Here is a 19468-nt window from a genome sequence, read left to right as displayed (position 1 = left end):
TTCAAATCACCCATCACTATAACCCAGTCTCATGCATCAAAACTACTAACACACTCACTCACCTGCTCCCAAAACACTTGCCTCTCATGATCTTTCTTCTCATGCCCAGGTGCATATGCACCAATAATCACCCATCTCTCTCCATCAACTTTCAGTTTTACCCATATCAATCTAGAGTTTACTTTCTTACACTCTATTACATACCTCCACCACTCCTGTTTCAGGAGTAGTGCTACTCCTTCCCTTGCTCTTGTCCTCTCACTAACCCCTGACTTTACTCCCAAGACATTCCCAAACCACTCTTCCCCTTTACCTTTGAGCTTCTTTTCACTCAGAGCCAAAACATCCTGGTTCCTTTCCTCAAACATACTACCTATCTCTCCTTTTTTCTCATCTTGGTTACATCCACACACATTTAGACACCCCAATCTGAGCCTTTGAGGAGGATGAGCACTCCCCGCATGACTCCTTCTTCTGTTTCCCCTTGTAGAAAGTTAAAATACAAGGAGGGGAAGGTTTTCAGCCCCCCGCTCCCGTCCCCTTTAGTCGCCTTCTACGACACACGTAGAATGCGTGGGAAGTACTCTTTCTCCCCTATCCCCAGGGACACTTAAAATACTTTTCTAAGAAAAGGTTTTCCTCATAAGAAAATGAAAAAATAAAATATCTAAACATCAGTTAGAACTTAACAATAGTCATGTCTTTTCTCAAAAATGTGCACTTCTTTTTGCCTCTGCACTAGTTGGAAGTATAGTTAGCATTGCAAAAATATCTTCTCCGATAAATATGTGTGTTTGTTGTTGCACACCATGAGCCATTTTTTTCTTCAAAAACTTGACTTCTTGTGGTGAGGAGATTGTATTCTGTGCTTCAGGTGTTACTTTCTTTTTTCTTTGCTAGAAAAGCATCCAATTCCTCATTCCTGCTCATTTTCTCTGGTGGCTCTAGGTCATCAAAAGTTTGATCCTCTTCATTAGTCACACTACCTATTCAAATACATGAAAATCATCTGTAAAAATGTAGTCATTCAAGATTTCTTCACAAAATTTTTTTCTCTCCTCTTCTTCACCATCTTTTGACTGTGCATTTGGAATCTGTTGCATATCTTTTTCTCAACAATATATACCACACCTTTTATAAAAGACATCAACAACAGCTTAATATATCCCAGGACTGAAACAAAGCTGGTGGCTCAAACCCATCAGTTAGAACAATGGAAGTGAAAGCAGGTGGGTAGGTAAAGGGGCAACGTTTTAGAAATGTAGAGATGTGTCAAAAGAGAGGTTATAAGGGAGGACAATAATGGGTGTGTGTGTAGGCACATTAATCCCAGTATTGTTTTACAGATGCAAGGCATGGGCTATAGATGAAAATGTGCAGAGAAGGGTGGATCTGTTGAAAATAAAATGTTTGAGGACATTACATGATTTGACTGAGTGAGTAATAAATGGACAATGAACATTAGGTGAGAGCCTCTGAAAACACAGTGCCTAAGTTGCCCTCTACAAATGGCTTGTTAAGGATGAGGCACTAAAGGCTAAGAAGTGGCACTGGAGTTTAACAACTATGGAGACTATTGCTAAGGCCATCCCCATAAGGGAGTTCCTAAAGAAAACAGGTGTCAGAGATATAGATAGAACAGGAAATGGAAGAAGCATGGTAATAAGAAGAGTGTGGTTCACACAGTTGAGAGGGTGTGCTCAAATGGTTTGGACATACTGAGAGAGAGAGAGAGAGAGAGAGAGAGAGAGAGAGAGAGAGAGAGAGAGAGAGAGAGAGAGAGAGAGAGAGAGAGAGAGAGAGAGAGAGAGAGAGAGAGAGAGAGAGAGAGAGAGAGAGAGAGAGAGAGAGAGAGAGAGAGAGAGAGAGAGAGAGAGAGAGAGAGAGAGAGAGAGAGAGAGAGAGAGAGAGAGAGAGAGAGAGAGAGAGAGAGAGAGAGAGAGAGAGAGAGAGAGAGAGAGAGAGAGAGAGAGAGAGAGAGAGAGAGAGAGAGAGAGAGAGAGAGAGAGAGAGAGAGAGAGAGAGAGAGAGAGAGAGAGAGAGAGAGAGAGAGAGAGAGAGAGAGAGAGAGAGAGAGAGAGAGAGAGAGAGAGAGAGAGAGAGAGAGAGAGAGAGAGAGAGAGAGAGAGAGAGAGAGAGAGAGAGAGAGAGAGAGAGAGAGAGAGAGAGAGAGAGAGAGAGAGAGAGAGAGAGAGAGAGAGAGAGAGAGAGAGAGAGAGAGAGAGAGAGAGAGAGAGAGAGAGAGAGAGAGAGAGAGAGAGAGAGAGAGAGAGAGAGAGAGAGAGAGAGAGAGATTGATTTTGAGTGATCACAGCCTGAACATGCAGGAAGGTGAAAGGCATGCACATGACAGAGTGAATGATGGAATGATGTGGTATATACACGGCATATGAAGCAACTGGGGAAAGCCCCACACAAAGGTCTGTGGGGCTTGGTTCATTACACATGACAGATAGAGAATAACTGTGAGTGAATAAGGCTTTTTTCTTTTCATCTGTTCCAGGTGCTACCTTGCTAACACCAAAAACAGTGAATAAGTATGAAGAAATATTTTTCTTTTTTCTTATTATCATACTTTGACGTTGTCTCCCACATTAGTGAGGTAGTGCAAGGAAACAGAAGAAAGAATGGCCCAACCCACCCACATAAACATGTATATACACAAACGTCCACACACGCACATATACATACTTATAAATTTCAACGTATACATACACAGACATATAAATATATACACATGTACATATTCATACATGCTGCCTTCAACCATTCCTGCCACCACCCCACCACACATGAAATGACACCCCCCCCCCTCTCCCCACGTGTGCGAGAGATAGCACTAAGAAAAGACAACAAAGGCCACATTCATTCACATTCAGTCTCTAGGTGTCATGTGTAATGCACCGAAACCACAGCTCCCTTTCCACATCCAGGCCCCACAAAGCTTTCCATGGTTTACCAAAGATGCTCCACATGCCCTGGTTCAATCCACCGACAGCACGTCGACCCTGGTATATCACACTGTTCCAATTCACTCTATTTCTTGCATGCCTTTCACCCTCCTGTATGTTCAAGCCCCAATCGCTCAAATCTTTTTCATTTCAACCTTACACCTCCAATTTGGTCTCCCACTTCTCCTCATTCCCTCCAACTCTGACACATATATCCTCTTTGTCAATCTTTCCTCACTCATTTTCTCCATGTGACCAAACCATTTCAATACACCCTCTTCTGCTCTCTCGACCACACTCTTTCTATTACCACACATTTCTCTTACCCTTTCATTACTTACTCGATCAAACCACCTCACACCAAATATTGTCCTCAAACATCTCATTTCCAACGCATCCACCCTCCTCCGCACAACTCTATCTATAACCCACGCCTTGCAACCGTATAACATTGTTGGAACCACTATTCCTTCAAACATACCCATTTTTGCTCTCTGAGATAATGTTCTTGCCTTCCACACATTTTTCAACACTCCCAGAACCTTTGCCCCCTCCCCCACCCTGTGACCCACTTCCGCTTCCATGGTTCCATCCGCTACCAAATCCACTCTGATATCTAAAACACTTCACTTCCTCCAGTTATTCTCCATTCAAAATTACCTCCCAATTTACCTGTCCCTCAACCCTACTGAACCTAATAACCTTGCTCTTATTCACATTCACTCTCAGCTTTCTTCTTTCACACACTTTACCAAACTCAGTCACCACCTTCTGCAGTTTCTCACCTGAATCAGTGAGCAACAACTGACTCACTTCCCAAGCTCTCTCGTCCACAATAGACTGCATACATACATATATATATATATATATATATATATATATATATATATATATATGGTATACATGGGGTGTTCAGTGTTGTAAATGGAAATGGTGAAGAGCTTGTGGATTTATGTGCTGAAAAAGGACTGATGATTGGGAATACCTGGTTTAAAAAGCGAGATATACATAAGTATACTTATGTAAGTAGGAGAGATGGCCAGAGAGCGTTACTGGATTACGTGTTAATTGACAGGCGTGCGAAAGAGAGACTTTTGGATGTTAATGTGCTGAGAGGTGCAACTGGAGGGATGTCTGATCATTATCTTGTGGAGGCTAAGGTGAAGATTTGTATGGGTTTTCAGAAAAGAAGAGTGAATGTTGGGGTGAAGAGGGTGGTGAGAGTAAGTGAGCTTGAGAAGGAGACCTGTGTGAGGAAGTACCAGGAGAGAGTGAGTACAGAATGGAAAAAGGTGAGAACAATGGAAGCAAAGGGAGTGGGGGAGGAATGGGATGTATTTAGGGAATCAGTGATGGATTGCGCAAAAGATGCTTGTGGCATGAGAAGAGTGGGAGGTGAGTTGATTAGAAAGGGTAGTGAGTGGTGGGATGAAGAAGTAAGAGTATTAGTGAAAGAGAAGAGAGAGGCATTTGGACGATTTTTGCAGGGAAAAAATGCAATTGAATGGGAGATGTATAAAAGAAAGAGACAAGAGGTCAAGAGAAAGGTGCAAGAGGTGAAAAAAAGGGCAAATGAGAGTTGGGGTGAGAGAGTATCATTAAATTTTAGGGAGAATAAAAAGATGTTCTGGAAGGAGGTAAATAAAGTGCATAAGACAAGGGAGCAAATGGGAACTTCAGTGAAGGGCGCAAATGGGGAGGTGATAACAAGTAGTGGTGATGTGAGAAGGAGATGGAGTGAGTATTTTGAAGGTTTGTTGAATGTGTTTGATGATAGAGTGGCAGATATAGGGTGTTTTGGTCGAGGTGGTGTGCAAAGTGAGAGGGTTAGGGAAAATGCTTTGGTAAACAGAGAAGAGGTAGTGAAAGCTTTGCGGAAGATGAAAGCCGGCAAGGCAGCAGGTTTGGATGGTATTGCAGTGGAATTTATTAAAAAAGGGGGTGACTGTATTGTTGACTGGTTGGTAAGGTTATTTAATGTATGTATGACTCATGGTGAGGTGCCTGAGGATTGGCGGAATGCTTGCATAGTGCCATTGTACAAAGGCAAAGGGGATAAGAGTGAGTGCTCAAATTACAGAGGTATAAGTTTGTTGAGTATTCCTGGTAAATTATATGGGAGGGTATTGATTGAGAGGGTGAAGGCATGTACAGAGCATCAGATTGGGGAAGAGCAGTGTGGTTTCAGAAGTGGTAGAGGATGTGTGGATCAGGTGTTTGCTTTGAAGAATGTATGTGAGAAATACTTAGAAAAGCAAATGGATTTGTATGTAGCATTTATGGATCTGGAGAAGGCATATGATAGAGTTGATAGAGATGCTCTGTGGAAGGTATTAAGAATATATGGTGTGGGAGGCAAGTTGTTAGAAGCAGTGAAAAGTTTTTATCGAGGATGTAAGGCATGTGTACGTGTAGGAAGAGAGGAAAGTGATTGGTTCTCAGTGAATGTAGGTTTGCGGCAGGGGTGTGTGATGTCTCCATGGTTGTTTAATTTGTTTATGGATGGGGTTGTTAGGGAGGTGAATGCAAGAGTTTTGGAAAGAGGGGCAAGTATGAAGTCTGTTGGGGATGAGAGAGCTTGGGAAGTGAGTCAGTTGTTGTTTGCTGATGATACAGCGCTGGTGGCTGATTCATGTGAGAAACTGCAGAAGCTGGTGACTGAGTTTGGTAAAGTGTGTGAAAGAAGAAAGTTAAGAGTAAATGTGAATAAGAGCAAGGTTATTAGGTACAGTAGGGTTGAGGGTCAAGTCAATTGGGAGGTAAGTTTGAATGGAGAAAAACTGGAGGAAGTAAAGTGTTTTAGATATCTGGGAGTGGATCTGGCAGCGGATGGAACCATGGAAGTGGAAGTGGATCATAGGGTGGGGGAAGGGGCGAAAATCCTGGGAGCCTTGAAGAATGTGTGGAAGTCGAGAACATTATCTCGGAAAGCAAAAATGGGTATGTTTGAAGGAATAGTGGTTCCAACAATGTTGTATGGTTGTGAGGCGTGGGCTATGGATAGAGTTGTGCGCAGGAGGATGGATGTGCTGGAAATGAGATGTTTGAGGACAATGTGTGGTGTGAGGTGGTTTGATCAAGTAAGTAATGTAAGGGTAAGAGAGATGTGTGGAAATAAAAAGAGCGTGGTTGAGAGAGCAGAAGAGGGTGTTTTGAAATGGTTTGGGCACATGGAGAGGATGAGTGAGGAAAGATTGACCAAGAGGATATATGTGTCGGAGGTGGAGGGAACGAGGAGAAGTGGGAGACCAAATTGGAGGTGGAAAGATGGAGTGAAAAAGATTTTGTGTGATTGGGGCCTGAACATGCAGGAGGGTGAAAGGAGGGCAAGGAATAGAGTGAATTGGATCAATGTGGTATACCGGGGTTGACATGCTGTCAGTGGATTGAATCAGGGCATGTGAAGCGTCTGGGGTAAACCATGGAAAGCTGTGTAGGTATGTATATTTGCGTGTGTGGACGTATGTATATACATGTGTATGGGGGTGGGTTGGGCCATTTCTTTCGTCTGTTTCCTTGCGCTACCTCGCAAACGTGGGAGACAGCGTTCCATTTCCAATACATCCACACTTCTTCACACAATCCTATCTATAGCCCATGCCTCACAACCATATAATTTTGTTGGAACTCCTAGTCCTTCAAACATACCCATTTCTGCTCTCCGAGATAATTCTCTATTTCCACACATTCTTAATCACTTCCAGAACCTTTGCCCATCCATGATTTACTTCCACTTCCATTTGCTGCTAAGTCCACTCCCAGATATCTAAAACACTTCACTTCCTCCAATTTTTCTACATTCAAACTTACATCCCAACTAATTTGTCCCTAAACCCTGCTGAACCTAATAACCTTGGTCTTATTCACATTTACTCAAAACTTTCTCCTTTCACCCATTTCCAAACTCAGCCAGCAACATCTGCAGTTTCTCACCTGAATCAGCCACCAGTGCTGTATCACTGGCAAACAACAACTGACTCACTTCCCAGGCCCTCTCATCCCCAACACACTGCATACTCGCCCCTCTCTCCAAAACTCTTGTAATTACCTCCCTAACCACCCTGTCCAAAAACAAATTAAACAACCATAGGGACATCACACACCCCTCCTACAGACCGACCTTCAATAGGACCCAAACCACTCTCCTCTCTTCCTACTCATACTCGTCTTACACCCTTAATGAAAACTTGTCACTGCTTCTAGCAGCTTACTTCCCACACCATATACTCTTAAGACCTTCCACAAAACAACTCTATCAATCCTATCATATTCCTTCTCTGGATCCATAAATGCTAAATACAAATCCATCTGTTCTAAGTACTTCTCACACACATTCTTTAAAGCAAACACCTGATCCATACATCCTCTAACACTTCTGAAACCACATTGCTACTCCCCACTCTGATACTCTGTACATGCCTTCACCATCTCAATCAATACCTTCCCATACAATTTTCCATATCTATTATTTATTCAATCTTTTATTATACTTGGTTGCCGTTTCCCACTTCAGCGAGGTAGTGCCAGGAAACGGACAAAGAATGACCCATCCACTCATATACACATATTTCTTTTTTTTATTATTTTGCTATGTCGCTGTCTCCCGCGTTTGCGAGGTAGCGCAAGGAAACAGACGAAAGAAATGGCCCAACCCACCCACATACACAATGTATATACATACACGTCCACACATGCAAATATACATACCTATACATCTCAATGTACACATATATATACACACACAGACACATACATATATACCCATGCACACAATTCACACTGTCTGCCTTTATTCATTCCCATCGCCACCTCGCCACACATGGAATACCATCCCCCTCCCCCCTCATGTGTGCGAGGTAGCACTAGGAAAAGACAACAAAGGCCCCATTCGTTCACACTCAGTCTCTAGCTGTCATGCAATAATGCCCAAAACCACAGCTCCCTTTCCACATCCAGGCCCCACACAACTTTCCATGGTTTACCCCAGACGCTTCACATGCCTTGATTCAATCCACTGACAGCACGTCAACCCCGGTATGCCACATCGATCCAATTCACTCTATTCCTTGCCCTCCTTTCACCCTCCTGCACGTTCAGGCCCCGATCACACAAAATCTTTTTCACTCCATCTTTCCACCTCCAATTTGGTCTCCCACTTCTCCTCGTTCCCTCCACCTCCGACACATATATCCTCTTGGTCAATCTTTCCTCACACATCCTCTCCATGTGCCCAAACCATTTCAAAACACCATCTTCTGCTCTCTCAACCACGCTCTTTATATTTCCACACATCTCTCTTACCCTTACATTACTTACTCGATCAAACCACCTCACACCACACATTGTCCTCAAACATCTCATTTCCAGCACATCCATCCTCCTGTGCACAACTCTATCCATAGCCCACGCCTCGCAACCATACAATATTGTTGGAACCACTATTCCTTCAAACATACCCATTTTTGCTTTCCGAGATAATGTTCTCGACTTCCACACATTCTTCAAGGCTCCCAGGATTTTCGCCCCCTCCCCCACTCTATGATTCACTTCCGCTTCCATGGTTCCATCCGCTGCCAGATCCACTCCCAGATATCTAAAACACTTTACTTCCTCCAGTTTTTCTCCATTCAAACTTACCTCCCAATTGACTTGACCCTCAACCCTACTGTACCTAATAACCTTGCTCTTATTCACATTTACTCTTAACTTTCTTCTTTCACACACTTTACCAAACTCAGTCACCAGCTTCTGCAGTTTCTCACATGAATCAGCCACCAGCGCTGTATCATCAGCAAACAACAACTGACTCACTTTCCAAGCTCTCTCATCCCCAACAGACTTCATACTTGCCCCTCTTTCCAAAACTCTTGCATTCACCTCCCTAACAACCCCATCCATAAACAAATTAAACAACCATGGAGACATCACACACCCCTGCCGGAAACCTACATTCACTGAGAACCAATCACTTTCCTCTCTTCCTACACGTACACATGCCTTTCATCCTCGATAAAAACTTTTCACTGCTTCTAACAACTTGCCTCCCACACCATATATTCTTAATACCTTCCACAGAGCATCTCTATCAACTCTATCATATGCCTTCTCCAGATCCATAAATGCTACATACAAATCCATTTGCTTTTCTAAGTATTTCTCACATACATTCTTCAAAGCAAACACCTGATCCACACATCCTCTACCACTTCTGAAACCACACTGCTCTTCCCCAATCTGATGCTCTGTACATGCCTTCACCCTCTCAATCAATACCCTCCCATATAATTTACCAGGAATACTCAACAAACTTATACCTCTGTAATTTGAGCACTCACTCTTATCCCCTTTGCCTTTGTACAATGGCACTATGCACGCATTCCGCCAATCCTCAGGCACCTCACCATGAGTCATACATACATTAAATAACCTTACCAACCAGTCAACAATACAGTCACCCCCTTTTTTAATAAATTCCACTGCAATACCATCCAAACCTGCTGCCTTGCCAGCTTTCATCTTCCGCAAAGCTTTTACTACTTCTTCTCTGTTTACCAAATCATTTTCCCCAACCCTCTCACTTTGCACACCACCTCGACCAAAACACCCTATATCTGCCACTCTATCATCAAACACATTCAACAAACCTTCAAAATACTCACTCCATCTCCTTCTCACATCACCACTACTTGTTTTCACCTCCCCATTTGCGCCCTTCACTGAAGTTCCCATTTGCTCCCTTGTCTTATGCGCTTTATTTACCTCCTTCCAGAACATCTTTTTATTCTCCCTAAAATTTAATGATACTCTCTCACCCCAACTCTCATTTGCCCTCTTTTTCACCTCTTGCACCTTTCTCTTGACCTCCTGTCTCTTTCTTTTATACATCTCCAGCTCAATTGTATTTTTTCCCTGCAAAAATCGTCCAAATGCCTCTCTCTTCTCTTTCACTAATAATTTTACTTCTTCATCCCACCACTCACTACCCTTTCTAATCAACCCACCTCCCACTCTTCTCATGCCACAAGCATCTTTTGTGCAATCCATCACTGATTCCCTAAATACATCCCATTCCTCCCCCACTCCCCTTACTTCCATTGTTCTCACCTTTTTCCATTCTGTACTCAGTCTCTCCTGGTACTTCCTCACACAAGTCTCCTTCCCAAGCTCACTTACTCTCACCACCCTCTTCACCCCAACATTCACTCTTCTTTTCTAAAAACCCATACAAATCTTCACCTTAGCCTCCACAAGATAATGATCAGACATCCCTCCAGTTGCACCTCTCAGCACATTAACATCCAAAAGTCTCTCTCGTGCGCCTGTCAATTAACACGTAATCCAATAACGCTTTCTGGCCATCTCTCCTACTTACATAAGTATACTTATGTATATCTCGCTTTTTAAACCAGGTATTCCCAATCACCAGTCCTTTTTCAGCACATAAATCTACAAGCTCTTCACCATTTCCATTTACAACACTGAACACCCCATGTGTACCAACTATTCCCTCAACTGCCACATTACTCACCTTTGCATTCAAATCACCCATCACTATAACCCGGTCTCATGCATCAAAACCACTAACACACTCATTCAGCTGCTCCCAAAACACTTGCCTCTCATGATCTTTCTTCTCATGCCCAGGTGCATATGCACCAATAATCACCCATCTCTCTCCATCAACTTTCAGTTTTACCCATATTAATCGAGAATTTACTTTCTTACATTCTATCACATACTCCCACAACTCCTGTTTCAGGAGTAATGCTACTCCTTCCCTTGCTCTTGTCCTCTCACACATATATATACATAAATGCACATACACACACATATACAGATCAACATATACATACACATACACAGACATATATATATATATATATATATATATATATATATATATATATATATATTTGGTAAACAGAGAAGAGGTAGTAAAAGCTTTGCGGAAGATGAAAGCCGGCAAGGCAGCAGGTTTGGATGGTATTGCAGTGGAATTTATTAAAAAGGGGGGTGACTGTATTGTTGACTGGTTGGTAAGGTTATTTAATGTATGTATGACTCATGGTGAGGTGCCTGAGGATTGGCGGAATGCGTGCATAGTGCCATTGTACAAAGGCAAAGGGGATAAGAGTGAGTGCTCAAATTACAGAGGTATAAGTTTGTTGAGTATTCCTGGTAAATTATATGGGAGGGTATTGATTGAGAGGGTGAAGGCATGTACAGAGCATCAGATTGGGGAAGAGCAGTGCGGTTTCAGAAGTGGTAGAGGATGTGTGGATCAGGTGTTTGCTTTGAAGAATGTATGTGAGAAATACTTAGAAAAGCAAATGGATTTGTATGTAGCATTTATGGATCTGGAGAAGGCATATGATAGAGTTGATAGAGATGCTCTGTGGAAGGTATTAAGAATATATGGTGTGGGAGGCAAGTTGTTAGAAGCAGTGAAAAGTTTTTATCGAGGATGTAAGGCATGTGTACGTGTAGGAAGAGAGGAAAGTGATTGGTTCTCAGTGAATGTAGGTTTGCGGCAGGGGTGTGTGATGTCTCCATGGTTGTTTAATTTGTTTATGGATGGGGTTGTTAGGGAGGTAAATGCAAGAGTCCTGGAAAGAGGGGCAAGTATGAAGTCTGTTGGGGATGAGAGAGCTTGGAAAGTGAGTCAGTTGTTGTTCGCTGATGATACAGCGCTGGTGGCTGATTCATGCGAGAAACTGCAGAAGCTGGTGACTGAGTTTGGTAAAGTGTGTGGAAGAAGAAAGTTAAGAGTAAATGTGAATAAGAGCAAGGTTATTAGGTACAGTAGGGGTGAGGGTCAAGTCAATTGGGAGGTGAGTTTGAATGGAGAAAAACTGGAGGAAGTGAAGTGTTTTAGATATCTGGGAGTGGATCTGTCAGCGGATGGAACCATGGAAGCGGAAGTGGATCATAGGGTGGGGGAGGGGGCGAAAATTTTGGGAGCCTTGAAAAATGTGTGGAAGTCGAGAACATTATCTCGGAAAGCAAAAATGGGTATGTTTGAAGGAATAGTGGTTCCAACAATGTTGTATGGTTGCGAGGCGTGGGCTATGGATAGAGATGTGCGCAGGAGGATGGATGTGCTGGAAATGAGATGTTTGAGGACAATGTGTGGTGTGAGGTGGTTTGATCGAGTAAGTAACGTAAGGGTAAGAGAGATGTGTGGAAATAAAAAGAGCGTGGTTGAGAGAGCAGAAGAGGGTGTTTTGAAATGGTTTGGGCACATGGAGAGAATGAGTGAGGAAAGATTGACCAAGAGGATATATGTGTCGGAGGTGGAGGGAACGAGGAGAAGAGGGAGACCAAATTGGAGGTGGAAAGATGGAGTGAAAAAGATTTTGTGTGATCGGGGCCTGAACATGCAGGAGGGTGAAAGGAGGGCAAGGAATAGAGTGAATTGGAGCGATGTGGTATACAGGGGTTGACGTGCTGTCAGTGGATTGAATCAAGGCATGTGAAGCGTCTGGGGTAAACCATGGAAGGCTGTGTAGGTATGTATATTTGCGTGTGTGGACGTATGTACATGTGTATGGGGGGGGGGGTTTGGGCCATTTCTTTCGTCTGTTTCCTTGCGCTACCTTGCAAACGCGGGAGACAGCGACAAAGTATGAAAAAAAAAAAAATATATATATATATATACACATGTACATATGCATACTTGCTTGCCTTCATCCATTTCCAGCAACACCCCGCCCCACAGGAAACAGCATCGCCACCCCTCCAGCATCATCAAGGTAGTGCCAGAAAAAAAGATAAAGAAAGGGCCACATTCATTCACACTCAGTCTCTAGCTGTCATGTGTAATGCACCAGAGCCACAGCTCCCTATGCACATCCAGCCCCCACAGACCTTCCCATGGTTTACCCCAGATGTTTCACACATTTCAGTCAATCCATACATCACTGAAGCTGTTTGCTTAATCAACCAGTTTACTCTAAGTCAATCAGCAATCACCATCAAGTTGACGTAACTAACCCACCTGTTCTTGGCCATTCACAGCTCACAACTCCTTGGGATCTCCTCGAGGACATATGTATCAATGGTCACACAGAGAATGAAAGTGTATGTGGTCATACAATTATCCATGATACTAAGAAAATTCTAATTATTTTTCAGTTGGTGGATGTAGGCTTGATTATGATTGCCTTAATGACCTTAGCAATGAATGGACCCTAACCCAAACATCTAACCAACAATACACGGGACAAATGTATCATCTCTGCTGCAGTCAGCCAGTTTGTTATGGAGAATTAATGTTAGACTGAATGTGTACAACTTGGAAGAAGAAAAGTGCTTTAAATTCCTGAGAGTAGTATCATGGCAGATGGAGATATTGGAGCAGAAGCATATCATAACGTGAGGGAGCAGGCAGACATCTTGAATGCTTTAAAAAGTGTGTAGAAAAAGGGGTTCTCTCTGTGTGTGCAAAGGTGGCGATGTTTAATGGTACAGTAGTCTCTTGAGCCATATGGATTCAAAATGTTGTCCCTAAATGCAAAGATTTGTTGAAAATTAAATTCCTGAGAACAATATGTGGAGGTAGAAGGCCTGACTAAGAAAAAAGGGTAAGGAAGGAGAGCTGAGCAGGGTATGCTGATATAGCTTGGATACAGAGAGGATGAATGAAGAGAGAATAACTGAGAGGATATACATGTTAAAGGTGGAGGAACAGGGAGAAGAGTGATACTGAGGGAGAAATGGATGGTTGGGGTGAAAGATGTCTTGAGTTATTCAGGCCTGAACATGCAAGAGAGTGTGAAATGCATGGGATAAAATAAACTGGAACAATGTGGTATTCATGGGGTTAAGTGCTGTCTGTAGGTAGTAGTTCATAGGCAGCCAAGAACCAGGGAGGTATATTACCTGTACCACTCACCTGGGTATCAGGATGGTTAGTGATGCCTGCATAGTGAGTCAGTACCTTAGTGGTTGGTAAGTTGCACTCCTCTTACCCCAATAGCTGTCATTTCTTTCTGCTTCACCCACATATAGACTACTGGCATTCTGTCCACAAACATACAATCTCTCCTTGTCATACATAACACTTGACAACTCTTGACTCACACAGCCCATTCTTCGTAACTAGATTTTCCTGTGGTGAGCACCATGTGCTCGTCCTGCCTTTTGGCAAAATGTTAGGAGCAATAGACAGAAGTAGTATTTAGGAACATTTAGGTAAGAGCATTAGGTAGTAACATTAGGTAGAAGCAACTGATACAAACATCTGACAGGAACATTAGGTTGAAGGAGTCAGGGAGAACATTAGGTGGGAGCCTCTGCAAACACTGTGCTAGACTTGCCCTCTGCACATAGCATGTTAAGGGTGAGGCATAAAGGCTAAAAAGCAGCACTGGAATTCACTGGTTACCCAGACTTTATTGACATGGAACCCCCCCAAGGGAGTTCCAGTTGGGAACAGGCATCATAGATATAGATGGATAGATAGAAGTGCTGTCAGTGGGCTGAACCATAGCATATGAAGCAGTTGGGGAAACCATAAAAAGATTTGTGGGACTTGGCTGTGGATTAGGGGCTCTGGTTTTGGTGGATTATACATAAAAGCTAGAAAGTGGAAGTCAGCAAATGACACTGTTCTTTGCCTGATGCTGGTACCATCTCAATAGTGTGAAAGACAACTAAGAAGCATGAAAAAAGTTACATATGACAATCTTTGATTGTAGCTACTCCTCTGTTTGTCTAAAGAAAATAAGCAAATAGAATAATGTAATCCCATAATACATTAATCTCACCTTCTAGTATCCAAAAGGCAATGCAGAAGACTGAATAATGTATTGGTCATCAGTGCATCTGAGGTTCACTGAAAGAAGGAATGAAAAATATAGCTGCAGCCAATTCTACCAACCTTAAAGTTACTTCCATGAGCCCATGTTGGTGCTTGAAGTCCTCATGAGCCATGGCAATTAGTTCCATGTCCAGTGCTTGAGGTGTAACTGCAGAAAGGACACTGTAGGACCACTGCAGAAAGGCATCCCCTCCATCACCACCTTCAGATATCTCCAATGCTCGCTCCACTGCTGCTTGTACATCTTCAAGCCCAGACAGCCCAAGACGCCACTGTTCAGTAATGAGACAACATCAGATATCTAAATTGGGAAGAATTCAAAATACAGTTACATTATCTGGAAAAGAGTTGCAATCCACACACATAATTATTCTATTAATTTATTCATTTATTATACTTTGTCGCTGTTTCCCATGTTAGCGAGGTAGCGCAAGGAAACAGGCAAAAAAATGGCCCAACCCACCCACATACACATGTATATACATACACATCCATACATGCTCACATACACACCTATAAATTTCAACGTATACCTATATATACATACACAGACGTATAGATATATACACATATACATAATTCATACTTGCTACCTTTATTCATTCCCGTCGCCATCCCGCCACTCATGAAATGACACCCCTCTCCCCCCGCACACACGCAAAGTAGCGCTAGGAAAAGACAACAAAGGCCACATTCATTCACACTCAGTCTCTAGCTGTCATGTAAAATGCACCAAAACCACAGCTCCCTTTCCACATCCAGGATCCACACAACTTTCCATGGTTTACCCCAGATGCTTCATATGCCCTGGTTCAATCCATTGACAGCACGTCGACCCCAGTATACCACATTGTTCCAATTCACTCTATTCCTTGCATGACTTTCACCCTCCTGCATGTTCAGGCCCCAGTTGCTTAAAATCTTTTTCATTCCATCCTTCCACCCCCAATTTGGTCTCCCACTTCTCGTTCCTTCCACCTCTGACACATATATCCTCTTTGTCAATCTTTCCTCACTCATTCTCTCCATGTGACCAAACCATTTCAATACACCCTCTTCTGCTCTCTCAACCACACTCTTTTTATTACCACACATCTCTCTATTCCTTTCATTACTTACTCGATCAAACCATCTCACACCACATATTGTCCTCAAACATCTCATTTCCAACACATCCACCCTCCTCCGCACAACCCTATCTATAGGCCATGCCTTGCAACCATATAACATTGTTGGAGCCACTATTCCTTCAAACACACCCATTTTTGTTTTCCGAGATAATGTTCTTGCCTTCCACACATTTTTCAATGCTCCCAGAACTTTCGCCCCCTCCCCCTTCCTGTGACTCACCTCCACTTCCATGGTTCCATCTGCTGCCAAATCCACTCCCAGATATCTAAAAAAATTCACTTCCTCCAGTTTTTCTCTATTCAAACTTACCTAAATTTTCTATGATACCTCAAATGACTTGTCCTAACACAATAAGACTAACTTGATCTGTTTCTCAGACTTAATTTTCCTTGGATACAATACTATGACACTAAAAACCTGAAAAAAACAAGCATCAAATAAACTGCTTCCACATAACAGACATGCAAGACTAACCATTCCTCTGCCAAAGAAGAGTTCACTGCTGACCTAATACAACTGATTTAAAAACTGGAAGGTTGTAATGAGGTTAACCTGAACTCCTCTCCTCTATTGTAAGTAACTGAAATTTTCAGGCTCTCAATTCAGGTACTATCTTTGTTGCCCTTCTCTATGGCTCTCAATCAAATTCTTATGCATTTTTACCCTTTAAATGCAGGTTAGAATGCAAAATCCTGCTCTTAATTTGGAGAAAAAAAGCAAGGTATTCACATATTCTATTCCTCTTTATAACATGAGAGAAATACATGTACGAGGATATGTATAAAACAAGGGACTAATATACCTAATACAGCTAGTACAGTGCTATAGTCAATGTATTAACACCCAGGTATAAAAGTGGCTGATGGATGGATGGATGGATGGATGGATGGGGGGGGGGTGTTTGAAGTAGGGAGCAGGATAAGCCTCTGATGCAAAGTTAATTAAGACTTATACCACAATCTCATCCCTGGGGATAGCGGAGAAAGAATACTTCCCACATATTCCCTGCATGTCATGGAAGGCGACTAAATGGGGTAGCAGCGGAGGGTTGGAAATCCTCCCCTCCTGTTTTACTTTCCCAACAGAAGGAACAGAGAAGGGACCAAGTGAAGACTTTTTCCCTCCAAGGCTCAGTCATCCATTCTTGATGCTGCTATGCTAATGCACGAAATAGTGAATATGCATTTGTGAATCACTAAATATGAAAGGAATATGTTTAAATGGAAAGGGTATGTAAATACAAGTGTGCTAAGATGATTCAACTGACAGTGAAAAAGCATAGATCTGTGGTGGGGGAAGGGGAGATGTGGGGAGATTTACTAGGTGGGTAAGTTTCATGATCCATAATCTGTAAATGACACTTATTTGTATTGAAGTAATGTTACTATTTACACATATTTACATACATTTACACATATCTACATACTTTTATACATATTTACATTAATTTCCATAAATATCCTTTGACTTCAAAGAGACATACGGCAGTCATATAAATGTCAAAATATAGGTAGATTTTTCAAAATAAACCTGCAAAAACTAGCAATCATATGATGACTCCCAGCATTCACTAAGGAGTCTTCATATGAAGACTCAGTAAATGAGGGTTAAGTGTGATGACCAGACTTGAGAAGGATATTCCAATCTTGGTCTAATGCACAGTTTGCTCCATGTGTGTTGTTACCCCTTATTATGCATTGCTTCCTCATGTGGCAATGTTGCACTACTTGTGGAACTTGGGAGTTGATTGTTAGAGCGGATTCCTAGTGCTTGTTTCTGTCCGTGCTTATGCGCAAAAGAATAAAAATTTCAATGGAAATAATACATATGTTGGTGTTTCTTTTTCTTCATATCTGATAACCATTTTCCGCATTAGAAAGATAGTGCCAGGAACAGATGAAGATAGGCCGCATTCACTTACATCCATTCTCTAGCTGTCATACATAATGCATCAAAATCACGTCTCTCTATCTACAACCAAGCCCATAGACCATTCCATGGCTCATTCTGGCTACTTCACATGCCCTGGTTGAGTCCACTGACATAATATCAACCCCTGTATATCAAATCATAAAGTTCACTCCATCCCGTGCATGCCTTTCACCCTCTGCTATGTTCAGGCCCCAATCACTCAAAATCTTTTTCACTACATCCTTCCAACTCCAATTTGGTCTCCCCTTTCTCCTTGTCCCTCAACTTCTGACACACATATCCTCTCTGTCAACCTCTCTTTATGTCTAAACCATTTCAGCACACCATCTTCAGCTCTATTAATCACACTCTTTGAATTACCACAAATCTCTCTAACCCTATCATATTTCATTTAATCATAATCAAACAACCTCACACCACATTTTGTTGTCAAAAATTTCATTTCCAACACTTCTACCCTCCTCTTCACATCCTCATCTATGGCCCATGCCTTGCATCCAAACAACACTGTTGGGACTACTATACATTCAAACATGCACATTTTTGCCTTCCAAATTATTAACCTCCCTTTCTACACATTCTTCAATGCTTAAAGTACCTTTACCCTCTTATCCACCCTATAACTCACTTCAACTTCCATATTTCCATTTTCTGTCAAGTCCACTCCCAGGTATCTAAAATACTTCACTTCCTCCACATTTTCTCCATTCAAACTCACACCCAAACTAACCCAACCTTGTGAAACCTAATTACAGTAAAACCTGTCATCTGTAATTTGAGCCAATGAAATATTCAAAATAAATTTTTTCTCAATTTTAGTTAGCAACACTCTATTATCCAAAAAAAATAAAAGAATGAATTAAAAAGATACTGAAAAACATTCCAAATCAAGTTTGCACTGCACCACAGCTATTAGTGTATTCACCCAGTATTTTGTAGTGCTGGTGAATGTTTATTGTCTCCCATGTGCTTTCTTGTGTGCTGGTCTTGCACATTTGTGTATTTTATGCACCCTGGATTACTACTGTGGACAGCAGCTCCTTTCAAGTGTCATCAGCAATTACGTGACAGCTCACCTCTATGTCTCACATGATGCACAAGGGGAAGATTTTAAGCCTCAAAAAGAAGATGGAGGTATGCAAGAGTCTGGCTAAGAGTGAATCTAAGGCAGCATCTATGAAGGACTTCAATGTCATTTGCTTGTCTGCTTATATATGCTAATATTTTCTCTTTGTAAAATATTACTTATGTGTAAAATATCTCAAAAATATTACAATTTATGAATCACCTGACATTAAAAATCCTCAAATAACCAAAAAATTTGTTATCTGGAATGGTCGATTTCCCCATTCATTTCAGATAACAAAGGTTTTCTTGCACCTTGCTCTTATTCACATTAATTCTCATCTTCCTCCTTTTACACACTTTCTGTACTCAGTCACCAGCTTCTGCAGTTTCTCACTCGAATCTGACATCAGTACTGTGTTGTTAGCAAACAGCAACTGATTCATATCCCAGGCCCCCTCAACCCATACAATTGCATACTCGTCCTTTACTCCAAGACTCTTGTACTTACCTCCCTGACCACCCTATCAACTTAAAAATTGATTAGCCATGGTATCATCAAACAACC

The 19468-nt window shown here is 42.0% G+C and overlaps 1 protein-coding gene across 1 annotated transcript in view; it reads right to left on the bottom strand.

Moving 5' to 3' along the window:
- The window catches only part of HPS4 (Hermansky-Pudlak syndrome 4 protein), a 244267-nt gene that overhangs the window by 2175 nt on the left and 222624 nt on the right, over positions 1 to 19468 (bottom strand). Inside the window, exon 11 of the mRNA XM_071685274.1 lies at positions 14833 to 15044. Coding sequence (XP_071541375.1) covers positions 14833 to 15044 — 212 coding nt within the window. The remainder of the gene's footprint in view (positions 1 to 14832; positions 15045 to 19468) is intronic.

This window comes from Panulirus ornatus, chromosome 3, assembly GCF_036320965.1.
Source record: "Panulirus ornatus isolate Po-2019 chromosome 3, ASM3632096v1, whole genome shotgun sequence".
In the NCBI taxonomy this organism is placed as follows: Eukaryota; Metazoa; Arthropoda; class Malacostraca; order Decapoda; family Palinuridae; genus Panulirus; species Panulirus ornatus.
The sequence above is the reverse complement of the archived record's forward strand: the minus strand, read 5'-3'. Positions and strand labels throughout refer to the sequence as shown.